Below are 26790 nucleotides of genomic sequence, written 5' to 3'. Positions count from 1 at the left end.
TTGTAATTCCTTAGGTTTGTATGGGGCTCTCAAATCTATATTAAATAAGTTCCCAGGAAATGCAACTGGGTCAGGGACCACATTTTTAAAAACCACTGTTCTAAAGAGTAACCCAATGTGTGACTTGTATGGCAAAGACTATGGCAGGGAGAAGTTTCATCACGAAATCACTTGAGCCTTTGTAAGATATTTTACAATTACCAGACACCTAAATAACACTCTAACAATGAAGTAGAAAGAGTAGAACACTGATTTTGAAGCTATATATCAAGATTAATTCTGAACATCACTAATACCCAGACATCATAATAAGAACCAGCCTTATAAATCTTTCAAAATCGTAGGGTTTTTTTGTTGCATATCAACACAGATTTCCAGGTTGCTAAGAATTACAGAACCAACACACCAACCTAGGCATTGTGGAGCACCCCTGCAATCCTAGCACTCGGAAAGCTGAGGTAGTGGGATTGCCATGAGTTCAAGGTCAGCCTGGACTACACAGTGAGTCTAAGGTCAGCCTGAACTACAAAGACCCTGCCTCAAAATACTAAAATTAAACAAAACAAACACAAAACACCTTTGTTTCCTCTCTAAGAAGCCACATATAGAAGCAGCAAGATTCAGGATTCATTATCCAGGCTCATTTATCTGCACAGGAGAATACAGGAGATACAAGAATAGCAATTCCCTTTCCTACTCCTCCGACTCTGATTCATTACCCTGAAGGCAAGCCCTGTTTGTATCTAGGAGACTTTGTCACTCCAAGACTTTTATTATTAAACTCCCACCAGAGACGATGGGGCCAGAAAAAAGAAAGGACCACCTTTTTCCTCATGATCTGACCTAAACAGTATAAAGAAATAAGCAAACAACGCTTGCCACCCTCCACCCAGATTCTCCACTAAAAGCTGGTGCTTATACTGCTCTCCATATCAGATCCATCTTTCAGTGTTTTTTCCCATTTTTCCATCTCTAAAAATAACCTGCAAAAGCTGCCAACTCCCTATGCTTGTATGACGAGTTTTCTCCCAATCTTTTCGGGCAGTATTTCCTGTTTATGGAGCACGAATCTGAGCAGCTTCAAGGGTCCTTTGAAAGGAAATTTTTTCTTTTTAGTCATGCTTCACTATGATATATGTAGTAATAATTCCATATAAAGGATCATTTTCAAGAAAAACTGTTGCATAAAAACATCATTCTGGATAGTTTTACCAGACTTTAAAATGGTGACCCATTTCTCCACCCAGATGCATTTCCATAAGGTTTTGCTAAGAAAACAACAGGAAAAACACAAAAGCAATCCTTTTGTATTTATTATAGGATCAAAAAAATCCCATTAGACATAAGCTGAAAGTGTATCAATAAGAGATTTGCATAAGACAGGCTATAGGCATACACAGGAAAACTACACAGCTATTAAAAGTGATAATGTGAAAATATGCCTTTATCAACATGAAAAATATAAAATGTGATTATGAAAGGGAATAACATGATCCAATTTCTGCAAAATAATATAAAATATATTGCATACATCATGTGTGAGTATATGTATAGAAGTACAGAACATACATCAAAACACTTATTCTTTTATCCTTTACCTATAACTCAGCACATGCATATGTCAGTTTTTTATCTACATATTTGAATTTTTCACAATACTCAGACTTTAGAAAAAGACATAGCATTGTCTCTGCTATTTAAAAATGCAACATGCCCCTTACCATTTTGCTCCAAGAGTGTGGAGAGCGCAGCCGCAGATGCCTGGAGGACTTCTCTGGATGAAGTATGCATGAGCATGGCCAGCATCACCTCCCTATGAGCTGGAAACCTTCAAAGGATTCAACAGTGATATCAGTGGTCAGCCGGGAAATAATAGGCTCAAGTCCTCAACACCACCCAATAACTCTAACAACAAATAAGGACGAGGCATGTAAATAATATTTTATATCATTTCCACATACAAGGATGAATGTTCAGAAATTAGTATTTCCACATTTCTTCCAGAACTGAGAATCAATAAAAATGATCACAAGATACATAAAAAGGTACTCAGAGGAAAAAAGATGAAGTGAGAAAAACAGATTAATTGAAACAGAAAGGAAAAATTAAAAAATGAAGAAACATAAAGCTATGTTCACAGGTGTATTTTAATGTAAGAAGCTCCTATGAATTTTAAAGAACATGTATACAAAGAACAGAAATTTATAAATTACAACAGGAATCTGCTTTCACCTAACTTCTTAAAAAAAGACTGATCATTGTGGGATTATTCTGAGGCTTGTTTAATGTATAGTTTTCAAAAGAATCAGTTTTTCTCAAAATGGAAATGTTTAATTAAATAGTATCTGTTTCATCAATTTCCTTCTTATTGAGAATGGATCATTATGCAAATAGGCTGTCCATATTCCAGATGTCAAATGTTACAATGTGAGTTTCCAAAGTAAGTTACTTATACTTTAAGCCCCAGAGGAAATCCAGAGCAAGACACAAGTATCAGCAGCTGCCATAGAACACTAAGGCTTCCAGATGAGAAGCCAGTTTGATGAACAGAAAGCTCTCGATTAAGTCTGTGTCTGGAAGAATGCGGGTCTTAGGAAGCTTGCATGGCCTGCTGTCCAGAGCCTCCTCACCAGCTGACAGCTTCAAACGACCCCTTCAGGAGAAGACAGAACAACACTGCCACAGCAGGTGGGAAAACGCTGCAGGAGGTTTCCAACCAGATCTAATTCCTGATCCTTGTTGGCTAATCACCACAGAACAGAGTCACAGATGGCTCTGTGATTCCTAACACCTGCAATGGATTAATGGGCCATTTTTACATGATCCTCCAGAAAACTGATTCTTTCTCCATGATTCACAATTCACTGATCACCTCAATCACCAATATCATGGTAATAACTCAAATATACCACCTTTCCTAACTATTTAAAGCTAGGAATCAAACTCCTGTATATGTACTACTAATATGTAGCAACAATTAAGGCACACAGGCTTACTCCGAAAAGATTTCTAATAATGAAAACTGTGATCAAGGTATTTTATATGTACTGATTAAAAATATAATGAAGAATTGCAACAGTATAAAATCGGAGCTACTGACTGGCCATCTTCATCTCCAATCCTCTGATGTAAACCGTTCTGGTACATAAGGAGGTTATTGAGTGCCCAGCATGCGGCCTCCTGGATTGGGGGAGGAGAAAAAGAAACTTGTCAACCCAGAAAGGACTAGAAACCATCGCTGTGAATGACCGGAATATTTATGAGAGTCCAACCTGCACATGCTTGTTCTTCCTGTGCCGTGTTAAGGCCCTGTAACAGGCTTCCAGCCAGAACAATTTATCTTCCTCCTCTTCCTTCTCTTCCTCATTCTCCTGGTTCTCATCCTTCTCCTCTAAGTCTTGATTTAAGAAAATGGTCTCAGCTTGAAAAAATGTACAATGATACATAATTTTATATACATAGAACTAACTGTTGGAACAAACACTCTAAATTCATATTTTGAAATGTTATCGACAGAGTAAGGTATTCTTTAGTAGCAGCCTTGGTTAATTATAAAGCAATTTTAATATATTATACATCATAATACTCTTATTTCATATTGATAAATGATAGAATGAGGAAGAGGATACCAAAAAGTGTAACCAACTAGAAGAGGATTATTTAAAAAGATTAGCAACTGGATGACAAAAATGAAATCAATGATGCCGAACAAAAAACCCCGTATGAGCAGGAACACCCATACTTCACAGTTCCCTAGAAAACAAGCTCTATCAAAAAAGGAATTACATTAAGACAGAAAAAGCATTTAGTGCTTCTTTCTCTGCATGCAGTCCTCTTGTTATAATGTTAATATTCAACATCGAATGCACACATAAGAATTTTCCTTGCAGGGCTCATGCTTTAACTCAGTGGTAGAGCACTTGCCAAGCATGCACAAGGCCCTGGATTCAACATCCAGCACTAAACACACAAAAACAATCTTCTTTGTAAAGCTACTTACTGAGGAGTGCTAAACAGCTAAGAGCAGAGGCCTGCAGGGCGGCATTCTCCGGGTACTGCTGCACGGCTTTCACCACAAAAGCATGGACCTCATTTAATACCAGGATATTGAAAAAATTACCTAAAAGTTAATAAAAACATCTACATTCTCATCCATAGAACTTAAACTGTGTCTAGCATATAATGGCATTCAAGTCAATAAATTGGAGTAGGCATGACCATTTTAATGACATTAAAACATGTATTTACTTTCATTGAACTATCTTAATATGACCAAATAAAATCTGAAGTTTTACCCATGAAGTCATTTACATACCTTACTTATACAATAGCAATATGATAAAAATAATATAAGTTTGTGTCAGTTCACCCTTGTGGCCTTTGACTCTGTCCTGTCATTGCTTTATAATGACAATGAGACATCCATTCTCTATGACACCTACAATATTCACCACATGAAATAATTTTCCTGCTTTCTAAAACACGATAATCTTTTTGTCAAAACTCTCTGATCATTTAAACCTTTTGTTAAACACCTTTTTTCATTTAAAGAAATATCTCTTAGAAATACCTCTTTGATCTTGCATATGGTAATCCTTAGAAACAAATTGTTTACCAGCACTAATCCCCACAAGGAAAAAGTCTCCTAACATTTTATACCCAGTCATGTGAACACCTTAACATAACATTCAAAACACGAAGTCTTCCTGAGGAAAGAATGTATACCTTAGATTCCAGCAAGGTATGCCTTCTCCTATGCCCCTCATCGGTCACTAATACTCACCAAGGTGCCTTCTAAAAGTAAGAATAAAATCCTGTTTATCTGTAAATATAATGAAATGATCCCTGAGACCTGGAGCCAGAAGTGAAGATACTCTCTGATGTGAAAGGGCTGAAGTCCAAACCATCAATCATTGGCCTCAAAATCCAAAGGTGGTTTAGCCAGCCACACTCCTCTCCTCCTTTGCGCCTGCTCTGAGCACTCCTCAGGCCTGCGCACACCTCCCGGGGAGATTCTTTCAGAAGGGTCTCCCCACCCTTCCCAAGCTGGCTAAGGGGAGGCTGCCTCGGCACTCCTTCCCCCATTCTTAGTCCCATGCTACTGGCAGCAGCTGCCGACCCCTGACCAGCAGGTGGCTCTGGGCAAACACAGCAAGACTGGGCTAACATTCAAATGACTTAGGTGAAAATCCGCAAAATGTATAGAAATGATTAATTAAGGCTAAATTTTCTAAGCCCATAATTACATAATCTGACAAACATGTTACATAGTTACTGAGCAACTTTAGGTTTTGGTTTTGGTTTTAGTTATGAAGAGGAAGTTAAAAGTTTTATCTTTTGAAAAATAACAAATTATCTAGTCTCCAAAACAAACTAAAGGGGGAAAAAATGCATCCTCATCTGAAGACCAATTTGATGGCTTTTTACTTTTCAAAAACAGTTACAGACTAATACAAAATTATACAGGACATGATTCTTTCCATGGTTTATTTAATTTCAATAGTGTAATACCAAGCATTTTGATGTGCCATTATATACCTATTTGAAAAGATACCATTTCCAAAACAAAATGCTTTTTATCTCTCTTTTTAAAATTTGATTGGTTGGTTGGTTTTGGTTAGTTTCTGAGACAGGGTATTTCTGTATAATATAGTCCAAGCTGGCCTTCCACTCACTATGTGCTATGGTTTGTGTCTGGATGTCCCCCTCAAAGTCTCATTCAGTCATGGGGGGCGGGGTATGGAGGCAGCTGAATCTAGAGTTTGTGGCTGATTCATGATCTAATGCTGGGATTGAGTGTGTGAGTGCTATACCCACCTTAGGGCTGGTCCATCTAAGGGATATAAAGGGGTTAGTTCGCTTCTCTCTCTCTCTCTCTCTCTCTCTCTCTCTCTCTCTCTCTCTCTCTCCTCCCTATCCCTCCCCTTGGCTGTCTTCCACTGCCCCAGCAACCATGAATTGATGCTCCCTCTGCCATGTGCCACCTGCCCTGGAGCCAGGAGATTATGGACTAAAACCTCTACAAACTGTGAGCTAAATAAATCTTTCCTCCCTTAATTTTGGGGGTCAGGTATTTTGTCTCAGCAATGAAAGAAAAATAACTAACACACTGTGTTGTTCAGGCTGATCCTGATTTCCCAGTCCCCCTGCCTCAGCCCTGGAGTGTCGGGACTACAGGCATGCACCATTGCACCTTGCCTACTCTCGCTCATTTTAAGGAATTAAGGTGAATTCACATTTTTAATGTAATGTGTGCAAACTGAAACTTGACTGTGGAAAGCTACAAAATATGAAACAAACAAGTGGACATTAGGCATGCTGTTCATTAGCTAGGCTTAAATCAGCTTCCGAGCTACGTTAAAATGTTCTCAGGTATCATCCAGTTTGTACAACTGTGTTGTGTTCTTCATAAAATATAATATATAAAAGTCTTATTTGATAAAGGTAAAATAGTGTCTGGGTATAGTCGTGCACACCCATAACCCTGGCACTTGATAGGCTAAGCAGGAGGATCAAATTCAAACCAGCCTAAACTCCATAGTAAGACTCTGTCTCAAAACAATAAACAAAAAAAAATCAGATAAAACATTTGTAACTGGTTACCATCTTTGAAAAAGAAATGCTTTGTTGTCATAGTTGAATTTTTAAATTTAAATTTATTTTTAACTAAGGCATAAAAATTATATGTATCTTTGGGGTAAGTAGATGTAAATAATGCATAATGTTTAAACTAGGCTAAACATATCTATCCCTCCAAACATTTATCATTTTCTCTTCTTTGTTTGTCTGAGACAGGGTCTCTTTATGTAGTTCATGGTGATCCTCCTGCCTCAGCCTCCCAAACTCTGGAATTAGAGGCATGCACTACCACACCCAACATTTCCTCGTTTCTTCATGCTGAAAATATCCAAATTCCTTTCTTCTAGCTTTGTGATGTATATGGTACATTGTCATTATCTATAGTCATCCTACTGAGAAAAGAACACTAGAACTACACATCCCTTTCTAACTGTAACTTAGCACCCACTGATCACCTCTCCTAAGACCTCATAGCTTCTGGTGACTGTGGAGGGATGCAGTAATGTAGGCTCTCACTCTGTTTTTGCTCTATTTTGCACACATGTGCTTAGATAAGACACATTTTCCTAAATCAAGGCTTCTCATATGTCAATGTGGCAATAATAACAATATCCCATCATCCAGGATCATTTCATGGATCAAGATAATTATAGATATATATGTACATAAGAAACTATTTCAGAAACTATGAAAAGTCTGCAAATATTAAGTTTAGTCATGAGGCTTCATAATATAAGAGCATTAAATAAAGCTTATTAAGGAAATAATAAGCTGAAGCATTCCATATAAAATATACTTGTATTTTTAAAAAATCATTTTAACTAAGTCAATCTGGAAAATTTCCTTACACTAAAGTCCCAAGTTATACAGTGATATGATCATGACTCTAGAGGTGAAAATGTAAGTTGTTACAAATAAATCATAAAATTAGCGGATTTTTTTAAATGAATGATGATTTGTCCCCAAAGTTGTAATGATGAAAAGTTGAATGCTTATTAAAATAATCCTAATTTTGCACAAAACACTACTGGTGATCTTTGGGGGAAAAGTCATCAGAGCCAACTGCTGACTGTTGATAATCCTTCCTTTTCCCAGGGAAAACAAAACCAAACATTTAAAAAAAAAAAAAAGAATAAACTGGAAACAAAGTCTTGTAAATAGGAGAGAAGACGGGTTGTCAAGCACAGACACAAATTTCCTATGATGAATATGATACTATATATACATAAAATGCACCAATAAACTTAACAAAAAATAATAATTCTTCCTTCTCATTCACTCACTGCTCACTTTTTAATGCACTGACCCACTCATAAAAATGTCAAGGAAATCAAGATGTACACATTGGGGCAGAGTTCAACAGAGAGTTGGAACAAGAACTGACTTGGAAACAGATGGACAAGTTGGAGTGGCTTTGTACAAAAGCAGTAATTCTGCCACTTCAGTCACTAGCGCCTCCTCACAATGCAGGACAGGAAGACCCAGAGGTCTCCCAGCCAAGCCTGGGACCTCACAAGGTCACAAACATTCCTGGGGTCAGTCTCTTGCTCTGACTCGTCCCAAACACCTCAAGCAGAACAGCTGAAATTTGGGTCTTCAAGATGCTTGGATATTAACCATATTCACAAGGGCTGAGGCTAAGGAAGCAGCCTAGGAGCCCATGAATGGAAAAATGGATGTAGAAAATGCAGTTTATATATACACAATGGAGTATTACTTGGTCATAAAGAAGAACATACTCGACATGTTCGGGAAAATAGATGGCACCAAAGAGTGTCATGGCACATGAAAGAAGTCATTCGAAAAGACAAACATCCTGTTTTCTCTCCTACGTGAAAGAAAAAAAGAGTGGCGAGAGATGAAAGTAGTAGGGAGCCTCACAGAGAAGAAAAGGACAAGGGGAGAAGGGAAGGGAAGGAAAAGATAAAGGCAGGAGGTTAGGGATCTAAGCACGTGGCATGCCTGTGCCCACTGCCAGAACGAAACCTGTCAATTTGTGCAATTAATGTGCAGGAACACAGAAAGGATTTACATACTGGAGTTATCATTTACAGAATATGTAAAAGTGACTATGTACTAATGACTAAAGAATTCAAAGGTGTTTTTAAAAGAAAAGGAGATAAAGGGAGAAAACAGCAAATACCAGGCAGTCAGAAGGCAGATCTGAATGTACAAAACACTTTTGAAATTTACTTTTCGAATGAGTAAAAGATGGATTACACCTTTCACAGAGTAGAAAGCAACGAAAGCAATGAAATATTTGAAAAAATGCTCAGTCTTTTGTTCGCATAGCAACAGAGTGAAGTAGCATTAAACAAGAAAGAATTCAAATGTTCCTACATAGACAATGCATAAAAATTTGAGGCACATACATAAAATAGATTACTACGCACAACTACATGCAAAAACATTTATGATTCTTACAAATCTAGCATACATTTTTTAAAAATACAGAAGACAACAGAGTATGTTTTCTTTTTGATGAAATACACAGAAAAACAAGCACACATGAACAATTTTAAGGAAACACGAAAATGTAGTAAAAAAGTGTACCTAAAATGGGAAAGACTCATAAATACAACATGATGGAGAACGTTAACCTTCATGAGTAAAGATCAGCAAGGAGCATTTCCAGCTCTGGTGATACACCATACTCAAGTTAGGTTCTGTTCTCTGCTTCACATTTTTTACATAAATTACACCTGTTCTTTTTTAGGTCTCAACTGTTACTAATTACATTTTAAGTACAGACCTAACAATAAAACACTCCTTTAGAGTCAGTTTTTCCCAAAAATTAAGATTAAGACTTCTCTTATATTTCACACATCTATTGTTACTACTCCTGTTAAAAGCCCATCTGTAGGGCCAGGGATTTATGTAAGCACCTGCCTTGTAAGCGCACAGTCATGAGTTCCATCCCTGGTACCAAAAAAAGAAAAGAAAAGAAAAAAAAACAAAGCCCATCTGTATGTGACAAAACAATTTGCTGCTTTAAAGTAATTCCATCCAACCCACATCAATATTCTACTTATTCATCAACATAAGATACAAAAATGCTATTTAGACTCATATTGCATAGCTTATGATAGTACATTAAGTCATAACTCACCTAATGTAAGCCTATGGAGCAAGCAGCAACTCACTTCTTGAATTTTTTCATTGATAGGGAATGCTTTCATGGCTTCTACGACAATATTGTAACATCTGACATCACCACTCATAAGGACTTCAACATTATTGCCTAAATGTAAAGAAATCATAATTATAATAAGAAAAGAATTTTCTCCTTTCAAATATACCTACAAGTACATCTTACATAGATTGTTAAATATAGAAGCATAATGCTTACATTTCTAAATTTAAATATCAGTTCTATTAAACAGATATGAAAATACTATGCTAATCACTGCTAATATAGTGGAATATAGGACTCATCTTTGGCATTAAAGAAAATTTTCCTTAATTTTATTTCTTGGCTTAAAACTCTAAGATAAAGAAAAAATTGGCTATTTGTAAGTCTAAAAATTTCCATGTATTTTAAAGCATAAATAACTATAAAGTATTTTTTAAAAACAAATTTGAAGGTGTATTTCCTAGGAGGCCAATGTATGACAGCTGTTGCATTGGTTCTTTTCTTCCCACCACAAGGAAAGTCAAGACTATGTCACATAACAGAGCTGCTAAAATCAGCTAGGATCTATTTCCTCCATCCCAAAAGAACAGCCCGTGTAGGAGGCAGGAAAATTGAGCTTCCTGAAGGCGTCTGGATAGAAGTGGGAGGCACTAGGGAAGGAGAAGGGAATTACAGTATTGAAATGTATGACTGAGAATCCACTGGGACAACTCGGTCAAGAGTGAGCTGAGCTGCAAACCTACATGGAGAAATTACATCTCTGAAAAAGAAAAACTCAGTCTGCCAACCATTTTTCTTTTGTTCTTTTTTCCTAGCACAGCTGAAACTAACCGTTTTCCCAGAAGTATATTTAATGTTTACATTGTATTTCACCACACAATTTAAAAAAAAAAAACTGAAACAATAAAGGCAAACAGACCCTTAAAACAATCATTCCCTGTGCCACACAAGTTAGGCATGATTTGCACTAAGACTGAAAGGCAAGTCTTCAATTTGGAATCAGTGTTTAAAACTCTGGATTTCTTCATCTTTAACTGCAGCTTTCTTTGACCTTAATATTATGAATCAACACGTTTTAACTGGAGTTATGTCTGCTGTGGGTGGAAAACAATGAATTCCAAAAGCAGCTGGCCCAAAATAAGTAAACAGTAGATAAATATAACCCAGGAAAGTACAATGAAGAATATATTCAGTTTGTGGGCAGTGATGACTTAAAGAAATACAGAAGACCATTATTACTATTCAGCCTCATCCATTTTCAAGTATTTAATTTCCTGTGGATAAGAAAACCTTGTAAATTTATACATATCACAAAGACATTCTTTCACAAAGGTATTTTGTTTTGAGCCTGTTGCAGTGGGGCCCTGCATCTTCAGACTGCTGTACTGATTTCCATATTTGAAACTAAATAAATATAAGCACATGCCACGCATATAAGCCTATGAGTCCAAGAGCTGTAAGTGATTTTAGAACATATAGTCTACACTGGGTACACTTTTCCTATTATTTCACTCACTTAACCCTTAAAACAACTTACCATGTAGGAAGCATTACTAATCAAATGCACTGTATACCCTGTACAAATCCACACAAGGAATACATGCAATATGAAACACTGTATACAAAAAAAAAACATAATCTGAAGCATATTTAGCCCATTAGTAATGGCAAATAGTGTATATTACAAACTAATTTCTTTTTATTTGTACTTTCATGTGAAAAAAATAACAAAACAAAACAAAAACCAGAAAGATTTCACAGTGTCACTGAAATGTTCACCCAGAATCGCACTGAAGATTAAACTCTTCCATGAAATTTTCCAGGCCTTTCCTGACCTCCTTGCTTCCTTAGCTTCAGCCGCTGGTACTAACCAACCCCTGCTGCTAACAACATCAATGAAACTAATGCGGATACTGGAAATGTGCACGCACACACACACACACACACACACGCACACGCACACGCACACGCACACGCACACACACACACACACACACACACACACACACGTGGACACGCACATGCGCACAAACCCGCAGCTTGCTGAACTACTGACTTTTTTTGAATGCACTTTGCTCTCTCTTGCTCCAGTAGCTTTGCACTTGGAACGGACACACTGCAGGTATTTCCGTTTTGTCTCACACATCCCCACACACAAAGCTCTCCTCTCACTTAGGTCTCTGCTGAGTGATCACGCCTCCTCTCTTTTCTCGTACCTCTAAGTCATACCTTGCCTTACAGTGCATCCCAGTCACCTAGGTATTTACCTGCACCACCCCCATCTTGTCAAGAACTCTAAAAAGGCAAGGAACATGCTATTTTCCACTCTTGATTCCCCAGCATCAAGCCCCGAGCCAGCTGAAAAAGTCTCAATAAATACAAATTAATAAATTAACAAACAAATGAATTTAGCATTCTCAAGTCTCTCAAAAATGTTTTCAAACATGTTCAGAAAGAAGATAATTGTAATTTTCACATGCAAAAGGAAATCATGTATAGAGGCTACTTACAAGGAATTGCTAGAGAATGCAAACAGTGTAGTACATGAAGCACAATTTCCTCTTCACCTTTAAAACTGTTGAGTGCACTGAGCAATACCATATAATCTTTGTTCTCAACAAATTCAGTTAGGTGTTCCTCAGAAACTAAAAAATGAAAGAAAAACTATTATGTAAGTTTTAAAAATTATGTAAATTTCATTCCAAAGTAGAACCATAATAGTTGGATGAGACACAGCAAATGCAATATACTCAAATAAAAATATGTTTCTGCAAAAAGCCCTTCCTAAGAATTTTATACTGGGAAAACAAGTTACTGGTTTAAAAACAATCTTGGTTTTGCCTTATATTAATTATATTTTGAAATGTAAAGAAGCCAGGTACCAACTACTCTCAAAAAATATAATTATTTCCCACAGAAACTAGCCAGTGTCAATATAACTAGCCTGCTGGTAATGATAATTTCATAATACTTAAAAGAAAGGTGCTAATGGTGGACTTCTAGAGCAGCACAGCCGAATGTGTCAGTTCAAAAGGTGGGAACTTAGCAAACGGCAAGTAGTTAGACTTGGAAACACTGCCTTAATGGTTTTTATCAGCGATTAAAAAAAATTGTCATCATTAGTTTTCATAATTAAAGTTTTTGATGAAGTCAGTGAGCTCCATTTGGAATTTATTTCATTACATTGGAACTTCAAAAATATGTATAAAAAGTTGGTTTACTTAGCTTGAAAATGGTACCAACAAAAATGTTAGAAAACGCAGCATTTTTTGTGATCAAGGTTAATTTTATAAATTTTATAGTAATGTATCCATATAATGTAATGTGAATTTGGTTAGATTCTTTTAATTAATGAGCAACTCTATGGAACTATTTCATAGTATATTTTCCACAGCATATTTTCAATTTTTGAAAATTAATTTTGTTAACTTTTTTTTGCAGGGAGGGGGTCACCGGGAATTGAACTCAGGACTTTACACTTGCCAGGCAGGTGCTTATGCCGCTGAGGTATATTCCTACCCCTAAACCAACTTTTATAAAATTAACTTTATTATTACTGAGTCCCAGATAAACCAGAAAGTATTCTTTTTTACATTAATAATCTAATATTCTCCACACTGATATATTCTTTCTACTAAGTTTTGTGGGGTTTTCTTGCTGTTGTTACTGGGGGTTAAATCCATGGCCTTCACACCTTCATTCTGAGTTACAACCCATTTTTTCTTTATTTATTGAAACAAGATCTCACTAAACAGCTGAGTCACCCAGGCTGGGAAACTTGTGCCCCTCCTGCAACTGTACCCCAGTGTGCTACGATTACAGGCACCAGCTCCACACCTGGACTAAGATTGTTCTTTCATCCTTCCCTGGTCCATCTGCACAGGTCCTGGATGGGCACTGCAAGGCTGGTGAGAGCAGTGATTGCCCTTCTTCATGGATAAGAATGTGCCCCTCAACTGCAACGCTGAAGATTACAAGCTTTCAAGACAACAGACCTCAAATTCTATCCCACCCAATTTGGTCAGCTGCAAGATACAACATCCACAGAAAATAGTCTTTCATTTTTTGCTCACAGTAAACTATCCTCTCTAAGTGCCTTCACAGTAGGGCAGAGCCCCAGGCACACGATGTTCTGACTGTTAAGAGTCACTTTCGCCAAAATATGCATTTGTCCCTGACAAAATGTGTGCACTTGTCTCGTGGTGGGGGGAATCCTGGGAGGATTTTCGCAGGTCTTGTGTTCACTTTTATCTCCAAAAACTTTATAACTAACAATGTTTATCTGTTCTCAAAAGCCAAGTTTCTGGCCCATCTCCTTGCAAATATATACAAGGTTAAATCTTGTGAGCTTAATCTAGCTTTATTATTTCCATTTATCCACTTTGCCACCCATTTTTCACTAATGTATGTTCCTTTTGGAATTATGCAGGGAAGTAAACCTTATCAGATGCTCTCTCCCATTTCTGGAGCTGCCAAAAATTAGAATGGTAAACTCATATTGACAATAGAGCCTGTGTCAACCATTCTTATCCAGAGCTCCAGCAGTTTTTCTCATAATGAAGCAAAAGGACTCCCAAAACCTGTACTGTAACTAGCTGTGTGCCCTCAGGCAAACTGCTGACTTCTCCAATCTATTTCCTCATCAAGCCAGTTGCAGGACTGAACACAGATTCCAACCAACTCTAAAATAACATAGTAATCACAATTATCAATCTTAGTGCAATGCTGTGACAAGATACACGTAAGTCTTTTTTTCCTAAGGGAAACTTCGTGAGGTCTCCTGGTTCCTCACACAGAGCATTTAGCATTTCTAAAAATCTTCTGTGATGTCTCAATACCTATGCTTGGCTTCACAGTTTTATTTTTTCCTCCGTAACACCCACAAAATCCAGACTTCAAAGTGAATCTTACGCCTGACAAAGCAATGAAAGAAATACTACCACGATTGTATGATTTCTAGCCTATGAATGAAATTCACTGCATAGGAACAAGCAAGATTTATGAATTCACCCCATTATTTACCCTTGACAGACAACTCTCATTTATTAACAAATAGTATGATTTTAGATACCTTTTCTTCCTCACAACTATATCCCACATTTCCCATTACTATATATTTATCAACATTAAAATTCAACAGATTTTTAGTACCTCTCTCAAACAGCACATGTAAAACTTTGCATCCCAGTTTCTGGACTTCATCATTGTTTGAAAATGTATTCATGGCATCAAAAATTAACAAGAAAATATCACTTTCTTCATCCAGTATCAGCAGTGTGATTTTTCCTATTACAAAGAGAAAAAAATGTCCTCAGTAAATAGCTACTATAACAGTTGGAGCATTAATTTTTATATAATGAGTATAAATGATTTTCATGCTTTTATTTTTGATAGGCTACTTAATTTTCCAAAGTGTAGCCCTGTTAAGCTCTAGGGTGCTTCTAAGTGAGGGAATTTCCCCATTCAGTTTATTATCATTTTGATTCCCAGGAAACACATAACCTACGCTTCTTGCCCCAAACTCCTGAAACAAATCTCTACCTGTATTTTAAACAGTATCTTCTGAATAGTCCAGAGGCTCACCAAAGCTAGACTCTCATCTCCGCTTCATAGGTGACACCATCAACCAATATTTTCTCAAAAAAGAAACTACCAAGTTATCTTCCTTCTTCCATCTCCCTCTCTCTTCTGTTCTCCACTTAACCAACAAATAACTCATTACCAAGTCCTTCAAGAGTTGCCTCCTAATTATCTCAAAAACACTTTCTAATGAGGCCCTTCCATGCCTGTAATGTTATATCTCACCTACAATGCAGGCACACTGCCTTAATTTCTCTGCTTCATACACATCTCTACCCAGCCAGTGATCCCCTGTATTCTACTTCTCAAATACAAATATGATCCTATAACTTGCTCACCACCAAACTTTTTTAAACATCCCTTTCCACCTGCCCTTTCCTTTACCAGACAGATTCCCACTGTAACTTGAGAAACAACATCTATTCTATTAATAAAAATGAAAGTGTTGAATAGAAGCGGAGGTCGCAAACACTCAGAGCGCTGTGCGGCAGTCATGGGCTGAAGCACTCTGCTGGCCCACATTTCTGCACAACCACAATCCCATGAGGTGTGCACAACCCCATCTCAGCAACCAAAAGACAGAGGCACTGAAAGGCAAACTTCGCTAAGACCTAATAAGGGGCACAGCTGGATTAAAACACAGGCGGGCCATGTCGGGCTCTTTCTTCCTACACGTCTTCTCTATGCTGGCAGTCCTTCTATCTGTATTTAGAACTTTTCTCCTTCAATTCCAATTATTACTGTTTTAAATGCTTCAACCCATCAAGGTGCCTGTGCCGTCCACTGAAGTAGCCACTAATCCTATGTGTCCATTTAAACTCAAAATTTAACTTCACTAAAATTAAATAAAGTTAAAATTAAGGTTCTCATGTTTCAAATCTTCAAAAGCTACATAGACCTATAAAGTATAGTATTGAATGATCCAGAAACAGACCATTTTTATCACTGCAAAAAGTTACATTGAACAGCAAACCCAGTACTGTAGAGAGCCACGTGCCCTCCGGCAAACTGCTCACTGCCCTGACCCACACCCTCACTGAGCCTGCCTGGGCTCCTAAATGGTAAGAATTCTGCCTCATCTGTCTTCCACCTCTCCAACACCCAGGATAACAGGGAGTGCCCAGTAACTATGAAATCAATTATTTAATAGGCAGACAATAAAGGTGCTTCACCAACCTGCCTTTTAAAAACTTATGTAAAACTTTCCTAATGGCTCAAACTTCAGAATATAATGAGAAATTAGTATTTTCAAAAAAATGTCAAATTTCCTAGCCATTTGCATGTTTGTGACTTTTCTATATTCCAGTATAGTGAGTCTTTTTTTCAGATTCATAAATCCTTATTTCCCTGCCCATTGCCAAATGGAGAATGAAGACAAAGAAGAAGGAAGAAGCAAGTGGACAGGGAGGGGAGGAGGAGGAAGAGGAGACAAAGCCCCCAAGAATAAGGACTTAAAACAAATCTCGGTTAAAATGTTGGTAGATAATATTAACATATGCTAATATTAGGTTGTGGTGAAGTGGCAGGCACTGTCCAGCCTTGCCCCTCTTCCTTCACACACCAGTCTCCACTCTCCTTCGTCCTCCTCTCCTGTAACCCTCCTTCACAGAGCCAGTGAGGACATCAGCCTCCCAGCCACAAGTCCAGCCTTCCATACGACCTCCCAGGCCTCTGCAGCTCCACATACAAAGTTCTCTAGATCCAAAGTTCATGCCTTACATGGACGCAGACTCCTCCCTGTCCTTCCCAGTTATGTCCCCAAAGAGCAGAACCTTTCTTTTAGAACCTCTGTGACCTCAGGAGACCACCATAGCAATGTCCACAGCCTTTGCACCCCATCAGTATTTTTTATTGAGGTCCTTTATCCACCAGACAGAAGTTTCCCCAAACAAAGAAGGTGACACACACCAATAGGTAGGAGCTGAAGCAACTCTTCTGTGCTACAGTGTTTTTCCCCTAAAACACTGAAATTAAAATGCCTATCTCAAAGGGGGTTTGGAGGATTAGGTATCAAAAAGCATGTGAAACTTCTACTTAAGAATTCTGATGTCTCGCAAGCAGTCAGGAAGTAGTGCTATGTACTTTTTAAATATTGCCATTATAGTGTAACCTAGAACATACATTACAGAAAACATCAAAAACATACATGGAGAAAGATACAATAATGGCAAAGGCATGGCTGGCCACCAAGCTTGTAGGAAAGGAAATATGGGGCCACATTTTGGGAGCAAAGATGGGACGAGGAATAAAGATTTGGGAATAGTACATAAAAGGTAATATTTAAAGCCAAGATACTAGTCAGGTGTGGAGGGACATGCCTGCAATTTCCAGCACTCAGGAGGCAGAGGCAGAAGGATCAGCATGAGTTCAAGGCCAGCCTGAGCCATATAGTGACTTCAAGGCCAGCATGAACTACATAGCATGATTCTGTCTTAAAATAAATAAAAATAAATAAATCAAGATATTGGGTGAGAATTTTGTGAGGCAATGTATAGAGAAAAAAGATGAAAGAAGATAGAAACAAAAAATTTTTGTAACTCACTGATATTTAGCTTGCATTATGCTGATTCCAATAAAATTAAAATGCACTTAATAAATTTTAAATATTTTTGAGTCAACATTTAAAATACATAAGTGTATTACCTGAAGTCAGGAGAAGATCTAAGGCCTTTAGTCCAACTGTTGACAGGTTTACACTGGCATGATGAACTGCTAGCATTTTAATAATCAGTCTAGAGTTAAAATCAGAAATCAGATAAGAATAAAAGGTTACACTCAGAGGTTTTACAATATCTAAAATGATATTTAGATACTGCTTTTCACTCATTTATACTTTTATCATTTTGATTGTATTTGTTTCCTTATAGTGAAGTTCATGTGTTTTCATTTTCCTAAAAACTTGAACCTGGCTTATAAAAATTGATAGGCTGGATGCAGTGTGACTCAGTGGTAGAGCACTTGCTGAGCACGGGAGGCCTTGGGTTCGATCCCCAGGACCAGAGAGAAAGATGGATGAAAGGTGGGAGGGAAGGAATGACACAGAGACAGAATGTTAATCACCTTAATTATAGCAAACATTTCACATGTCTATCAACTTGCAAACCATATATATATATATATATATATATATATATATGCATACACACTATTTTTAATTGTCAATTGTATTTCAATAAAGTAGGGAGGAAAAACGACAAGATAAAACTTAGGCTAGGGCTGTTGCTCAGGGTTAGAATGCTTGTCTCATATATGTAAGACCCCGGGTACAATCTTCAGCGATGGAAAAAGGAAAAATAAGAAACACTGAGTCAGAATAAAAAAATCTGAGTCAGAATTATTGAGTCTCAGTAGAAAAGTTATAAACACAGTCTATTTTCTTCTAAATATTCACATTCCGTTACTATTTTCACCCAACTGCATACACAAAATATCAAGAAGAGTCAACATGGAGTTAAGTCCATTGTTGTATACAATAAACACTTACAAATTACACATATGTATGTAGAAATGTTAACGGATAGAAAGACCTAATCAGGATGCAGTTTGTGTAAATGAATTTACATATTTAAGTTACTGGTTTTTCTATTTCGTAAGAGAAAATAATATTTTACATTAGATAAAGAACCAAACACACAATAGCATTTGATTAGTTAAAATTCCTGAACATTGAATCTGTTTTATCAGCCCCAAAATGTAATCTTTAGTCTTTTCCTACCCAGTGACATTTGGCTTACATTGTTGGGAGATGAGAGGGCAGCTGGCATCTACAGCTTTGTCTATACTCAAGAAATTTGGTAGAGGACCTGAGGTTGGCAAGGAAAAGAATGGAGATTCCTTCCCCTTACCCTCTGCCAACTCTCCTCCTATCATCTCTGCATCATTATTACCATTCTCCACATCACACCATAGAAGAAATTTCTTTCTTGAAATTGTAAATTTTTAAAAAGGGCCTTGAATGTAGGGAAATATCTTCTACAATAAATGTCTGTAGGGACTGCTGTAGGCAGCCTTGTGCCTGCTCTGTTCCCAACTCAGTCACTTCTGTCTTAGAGCAGAGTAAATAATCAATGGATACAAGGTGAACAAATGAGTGGACAAGTGAATGAATGAATATTTCCTGTAGAAATATTCGTTATTAACATAGACAGTTGGTTTGTACTGGACTATGACTCAAATGAATGTTCCAACACTCCCCAAAGTTACAGATTGACTAATCTTTGGGAATATTGTAAATTTTCAAACAAACCAAGAGACATTAAGTTATCCTTACTAATTATAGACATACCACATTTGGGTAATTCCTAACTAAACGTGATAGACCCAGTTCTCAGAATTTCACAGATGTGTGTAAAGATAAGAACATAGATTAATTATAAATATGCTTTTTTCAAGACATAACTTTGTGACAGTAGAAACTAATGAATAGCAATACGTTTATCAAAACTGCAAATATGTAAGACACTAAGCACTGATATGTAGTTTTAGAGAGCAAACCAAAATTACTAATGCAAAAATGTTCTATTCACTTATCATTTATGTATAAAATATACTCATTTATGAAAATACATAGCTCTATTTTTTCTAAGTCTGCAACCATCTTTGATACTGAAAAACAATACAATGGTATAAAATTTAGTTTTGCATGTATTTATTTTTCTCAAGCAATATACTATTAGAAGCAAAATGTATTCAAATTTGCATTCTGTGTCGCAAAGAAAAGTGATATTAGGCAATGAAAAAATTTAAAGTTAATGGCAGGAAATAACTTTTAAATATCAAATGATTAAGTTAGTAAAAGGATTTTCCTTGAAACAATTTTTTTCTCAGTAACCATTTCTTGTAACTAATTACGAACAAACAACTATCTCATTTAAAAAGCCACTATGCTGCAAATTGCAAAAATCATGACCAGCAAAATAGCTGTCAAGCTTTAGCTACAGATTGACCAAAAGGTACTTTCCCCTTTTTTCTTTTTCTTGAAAACCATTGTTTAAACTCACTAAATATATATGTATAAATACATACATATACCAACTAAAGGTGGTAAAGCATAAACTTTTAGATTACTACTTACAGAATTAAATTTGCAGTTCTTACATTTCAAGAACTAGTTCTTTGTATTGGTTCTGCTATTAGAAAGCACATAATAACATAACACAAAAATTCTCGGTTTGAATCTTTCAGCAGTCATCAAAAAATCTACAAATAAGCCAATTATATAGCGGAAGGATTATATTATTAAGATAATATCACTTGACATTTTACCATTAATGTTAGTTTTCTAATTTAAACTTCTGAGGTTAAAGCGCCTAAAAATTCAAACTACTGATCCAAGGAAAAAAATATCTGTATTTGGAAAGAATTTATCTGGGTTGGAAATAGAATATATAAAGGGAAAGGTTGTCGTACATGTAGATAAATATTCAATGCAATTTGTTTCTACACATCTGCCATACTCACTGGTGTACACCGAGGACTTCCCAATCATTTCCAATATCCTGGGGACCCATTAAGCTTTGCATTGTACCTGGACAGACCTCTATTAATTTGCACAGAAGCGACCAACCCACCTAAAAGCAAGAAAGGCAAATATTCATATTTTTAAAGAATGGTATTGGGACATATTCATTCAAACTTGATCACTTCCTCCTTAGAAAATAATTTTTAAAAATTATTTTAAAATAAGAATACCCTAATATATATAACTGAGAAACAAACACAAACAATATTCTTAGAACCCATATTGATCTAAAAACATACTAGAAGGGTATACAAAAAAATCATAACATTTCTAATTGATGAAGAAAATATATACTTATTTAAATAAAGCTAACCTACAAAAGTTTAGAGGCCAAACTAAAATTATTAACTGCAAGAAGAGCTATACTCCCATCTCAGTCCTTTTTAAACAAATATCTACCACATCTCTTCCAATTATTTAGGATTTTAATGATGGGGCATAAAATGTGCCTGCAATGGAGAATTAGGGAAAGTTAAGAGATTTTTAGTGGCAACATGTAAATTATCAGAAATCACTGTTCCTCATATTATGGGGTTAGACTAATACTGGCAAAGGAAATAACACTGTACTGTGACTGAATCTACTCTGTGACAGGAAAAGAGAATGGGCAGTATCATGTAGAAGGGAAGTAGAATTCCTCAGTGTCCCCTTATTATTTCTCTAGAGCGTCTAACTTTGAACCAGTGAGGTCTAGAAATCACAAACGTCCTTAGGTTCTTTCACATTTCCAAGTGAAAAATAGACTTTCATACACTGCAAATACATCTTACTCCATCCATGTCAGCTTGAAAAAGTGGTTTGTTACTCTGAAACAAGAAAATAAAAAGGTCCTGACTCCAAACCAGAGATTGAATTCCACCCACTCTTCCCACTGTATAGTGTCTATAAATTTAAAGTATCCTCAATTCTATTCTGTTCAAGTAATTTTACTTGAGATTGTCAGGAAAGAAACAAGAAAACAGAAAATGCTTGTAAATGTAGCATCTCTGAGTAACGAAAAAGTGCCTAAGAAGAATATGTGGTAAACACCAATATAATATAAATCCTGAAAGCAGGACTTGCCAGGAGCTAGAGTTACACATAGAAAGATACAATATGGGAGAGGTAGGACTTGAGTCAGATTGCAAAAGAACCTTCTAAAAACTGATTAGTTGTGAGGAAAGTACTAAATGTTAAAAAGAAAAGAAAGAGAGAGAGAGAAAGAGTACCACAAGGAAAGGATCTGTTGACAAGTAAAATGTGATGCATATTAATACAAAGAAAGACTAGATACATAAGTGGAGTTCAATGATACAGAGCTGAATGACAGAGCAATGAATTTATGTGCATTCAACAGACAACAAGGAAGATTAAACAAGAAGTAGTTTGTAAAGATTACCATCTACAAGATCTCTTTACAATATTTATAGTGGGATATCTTTACAGTGTTATTTTTCAAATTAAGCATGAATTGCTTTACTTTGTCACTACTGCATTTTATATAAGTCCAAATTAGTTTAAAAGGCAGCAATTTCTAACAGCTATTTTTACATATATATATAAGTAGGACATCCTCCCTCACAGAAGCTGTCATAGAAACTAGCTATTTTTACGCTTTCATAAATACATTGAGACTCCCACCACACCATGTATTTAAGAAAATAACATTCTGAAGAGTTTTCAGTAGTGAAAAAAAAAATCATACAGGATGCTAAGCTCATGTCTGTACCTGCACAGCTGACTCAAGGAGAAAACCTGTTTTGTTTGGGTTGGTAAAGCAGCAGCATCAATGACTGCCTTGCAAAAAGACTGAAGCAATTGAGTTCGCAGCGCTATGTGGAGTCTCCAGGATTAAATGGAACTGTAGCAGCAAAGCACAGGTCACAACTGTTCCATTAATCTCATCAGCTGAAAAACCTATCCTTTAAAGTCACTTCTCATCCTGCACACTTCACATTTAATTGGTAGCTTTACTTTATTATAATCTTTCTATAAACTCAACCATCTAATGCACGTGAGAAAGCCAAGAGGTCAAAGCAAATGTAGCCACCTTTAGTTATTTTGCTATCCTTTACAGGCTGAAATTGTGTGGGGAAATGTAAAACTGAGGGGGACAGAAATTGATTGGCAGGAAGAAAAAAGTAAACAGCAGCTAGTCTGACAATTCTCTAAAGGTTGTCATTTGCTAAGAAGCATTAATAAAATATTAAAATATTCTGAAAAGAAAAATCAGACTGAGAATATGTTTAACAACTTCTGGGAACAAATCTTAACATTTACTTTTGAAAAATAACTGACAATAACTCTTTATATTCATCAAGAGCTTTTAATTGGGCACTTCCAGATAACTGAACATATTAAACCACTAAAGAACAACCACACTAATTACTATACTAATTGAAGAAATGTAAAGGAAAAACTTACTTTCAAATGGACTTTCAAACTATCCAGAGAAAGAGATCCTTTTCTACATCCCACTGATAAAATCAAAGATAATCAAAATTGCTATACCATAGTATCCCTAATAAAACATTGTACTTTTTACTTTCATGTGTAAAAACCTTGTAAATTCAGCTGGCAGTGGTCTGTATGATGGAAAGGAATTTTGCAGATGTGAGAAGACTTGAGTTCTGGCTGTCACAAGCTCTCTGATCCTTAAAAACACCACCTACTATGCCACTCTCGGTGTAAAATATCTGGTAAAACTTCTGTGAGGGCAATGAGATTCCAGTGAGAATCGAATGGTAAAGACATATATGATTTACAGATATATACACATATGATGCAGAAACTAATAAATCTATTTCATTAATGTATGGAACAAAAGGATGCCTCCTTATTTTCTAGCACATTTTGTCTCTGATCTGCTCTGAGCAAGGATTATGAGTGGCATTTATAACTACTCCAGACAAATTCAGTGCCTAGGCATGAGAAATTTCTAAAATTTAATAATTATGGGAGCTGGGGCATAATTCAGTAGTAGGATGCCTGCTTAACAGGTGCGAGGGCCAAGGTTCAATGCCCAGCACTGAAAACATAAAAGGTGAGTATGTTTGAGGCTCCGCTGGGTTTTCCTCTCTGACATCATCTCTCGGATTCTGTAGACCAAAGCTTACCCAGGGACTGATTGCCCTGACCAGTACCAAGGCAGCAGGCCCTGTCCAGCGCACAGCATTGGAATGGAGGCACTTTGGAACACAAAGCAGAGGCGAAGGAGAAGGGTGATGTGGGTAGAGGCACAACAGGCTAGTGGGTGGAAAGCCATTTGGATTCAACAGGCAGCATTCTGACTTTGAGTACTAAAAAGAATAGTGCTTTTATCATTCCTCTCCCTTTCTCGATTTTGTCTGTAAGAAGCATGAAAATCTATACTCAAATGAGAAATATTTCACTGTTGAAGAAAAAGAAAAGGATTGATTCCAGATATAAAAGTCCTGATCTCAAGAAAGCAAGAGAATATTCACCAACACTAGACAGAACTAGATACAGAAATAAAGATAAAAAGAGATGGGCACCAACTTAGAGACTGAGATAATCTTTACCTCTGTCTAGCTTCTTGAATATTAAGAAACACTGGTTTAAAGAAAGAAAGAACCATAACCTTCAGACTGCACCTCCGTGGAGTTCAAACTCATTCTCTTTGCCTGAGTGTTTAGCATGCAGATGACAAAATTGATTTCAGTTCCTCAAATCTGAAAGTCTTCTGGAGGAAATTATCACCTTAAGCAGAAATTTTGTCTTGACTTTAAATCATCTTTAATTATCATTTTATGGTTGCTTGTTAAATATAACCACAGTACTTCATATATTTCTGGATTTCCTATGGATGTACACTTTTACAGTCATATGACACAGTGGCAAAGTAAACATTTTAAACCCAAGGGAAACCATAAAACATCTTTTTAGATTATACTACAAGGTATACTATAACTGAACAAAGGTAGAAATCTGTCTTCAAACAGAAACCTAGGAGAAACATAGGAGAGTTTGCCAGTTACTTGTGTTTTACTACTATTAATCATTCCCCTTCCCCGCACTATTCACAGTGGTATGCTATCTAGGCCACGCTGCTCAGTGGGAAGATTCTTAGAATAGCCGGGTCTAAACACTAATGAACTCATCCTGCCAATAATAGAACTAAACCTCAACCTATTTTTATTCCGCTCCCACCGCTATCAATATTCTCAGTTCTATAAAGTGACTGCTAAAAGACAGTCAAGGGCCACGCGGTGGGCCCTTTTACTCTATTAACACTGCCTAGGGATCTGAGAAGGTTTCCAACCTAAAACCACAGTCAGGCGTTGGTCAGACCAAATCTCAAGAAAATAACCAGTAATTCTGAGCATAGCTCAAGGACAGCTTGTCTTCCCAAACAGAAGGGCAAATGCGTGCAGCAGAAGCTCCTTTACCTGCTGTACACTCGCCACTCTCATGTAGGAGTCCAAGACGATCAACAGAGGCACGTGGAAATTTTTGCCTTCAAACAACTTGGAGGCTGGAAAACAGAGGTTGGAGGAAAAGAAGCAAAGTCACCACCCACAGCACCCTCCTTTTCAGTGTGAGAAGCTGAAAAAGTGAGCGCCAGGTCTTCCTGCAGTTCTCAGCACCTCCTTGGCCCTAAAGAAAGCAAAAGGGAGCTGCGGCTTTGCACAGCCCAGGTCTGAGCAGCCCCGAGGGGCAGAGAGAAAGTTTGCAGAAGTGGGGAGGAGCAGAGGGGGGACCTTGGCCAGCCAGGGATTACCGTGTTCGGAGTATGTGAACACCAGCATGTCCTCCAGGATTTGGACCAGCGTGTCTATCTGCTTTCCTTCCTGGACGTTGTTCAATCTGACTATCAACTTCTTCAGAGTTTCCTCGTCCTGGTCCTCGCACCCCTGACAGCTGCCACTGGCCATGGTCGGCGCCGTGGGGAGGGGACGCGGGAGGCGACCGCCGCCGCTCCCGGGCGCGCAGCTCCCCGCGTGCAGCCAGCGCCGCCGCGGCCCCGGGCATCCGCGTCCCGCCCCAAGCCCGCCTTCTCCGGCCGCCGCCCCGCTCGGGCCTGGCCCGGCCCGGCTCGGCTCGGCACGGCTCGGCCCGGCTCGGCCCGGCTCAGGGAACTCGGCGGCCGGGACGCACGTTACCGCGCCCGGTACGGTGACCGCGACCGCGTCCGCGACCAGGGGCGGCGCCGCCTCTCCGACCGCAGTCAGGACGCACAGGAAGCAGCCCAGCGCCCAGGCCCGAGCGCGCAGCGGCACGGAGGAGGCCCCAGAGCTCGCCAGGCCCACGAGGCCTGGGAACCACCAGAAAAAAAAACACCAGAGCGGCGGATCTCCAGATCTAAGAATAGAAATCGGGGCGTTGGGAAGAAGAGGACGCCGCCCAGCTGGCCCCTCTTAGGAAAACACTGTGTAGAGTTCCCCCTATAGGGAGATGAGTAATCTCCCCCAACGCAGGCACAATCTGAAGGTGCCCGCTACTTTTTCAGTCGTTGTGATGGCTTTTGGAGAGGGAGAAATAAAGTGTATTTTCCTGTTAGTTATCTAATGGTGTGGGCCAAAAAAGCCCACCAAAGTGACTCTTGAAAAGGTTGAATTTGCCCTACCAGTATCCTGAGAGTTAGGAAACACCAAAAAGTAGTGGGTTCTTGCTACCCTAGAGCTAAGAGAAAGAAGGGGTCAAAGAAACGGGAAGAAGCACTCCCTAAATACAGTTCTATTGTATTCAGAATTTCTTGTGAGTGTGGATGTATTGACCTCCAAAGTTAAACAGGCTGGAGCTGGGCCTGTTGCTGGAGAGGTACCTCCCAGGTATTCATGCATCTACTATCTGCCTATACCTTATATTGACTAGAGTTGAGTTGGCAATGGCGTGATATAAATTTTCTGTTGGGAATATTCACCCATGAATTGCTATACTAGTATGGCAAGGTACCCTGGGAGCTTCTAAAAAGGTTTAATTGACACAGTGAAGTCCCAGCTTACCAGCTCTCCTGAGAGTTAACAAAACAGAAAAG

At 37.8% G+C, this 26790-nt stretch overlaps 1 protein-coding gene across 1 annotated transcript in view; it reads right to left on the bottom strand.

The window, feature by feature from the left end:
- Lrrk2 (leucine rich repeat kinase 2) overlaps positions 1–26110 on the bottom strand; it is a 134914-nt gene extending 108804 nt beyond the window's left edge. Inside the window, exons 1-11 of the mRNA XM_063254555.1 lie at positions 25534–26110; positions 25202–25287; positions 20753–20862; positions 17936–18024; positions 14864–14998; positions 12223–12357; positions 9689–9820; positions 4001–4120; positions 3273–3421; positions 3101–3180; positions 1722–1828 (exon numbers count right to left, since the gene is read on the bottom strand). Coding sequence (XP_063110625.1) covers positions 1722–1828; positions 3101–3180; positions 3273–3421; positions 4001–4120; positions 9689–9820; positions 12223–12357; positions 14864–14998; positions 17936–18024; positions 20753–20862; positions 25202–25287; positions 25534–25687 — 1297 coding nt within the window. The 5' untranslated portion in view covers positions 25688–26110. The remainder of the gene's footprint in view (positions 1–1721; positions 1829–3100; positions 3181–3272; positions 3422–4000; positions 4121–9688; positions 9821–12222; positions 12358–14863; positions 14999–17935; positions 18025–20752; positions 20863–25201; positions 25288–25533) is intronic.
- Between the last annotated feature and the right edge of the window lie 680 nt (positions 26111–26790).

This window comes from Cavia porcellus, unplaced genomic scaffold (assembly GCF_034190915.1).
Source record: "Cavia porcellus strain 051 isolate PalLab524CR breed Dunkin Hartley unplaced genomic scaffold, mCavPor4.1 scaffold_8, whole genome shotgun sequence".
Classification (NCBI taxonomy): Eukaryota; Metazoa; Chordata; class Mammalia; order Rodentia; family Caviidae; genus Cavia; species Cavia porcellus.
Note: the sequence above shows the minus strand (reverse complement) of the source record. Positions and strands in the feature narration are given on the sequence as shown.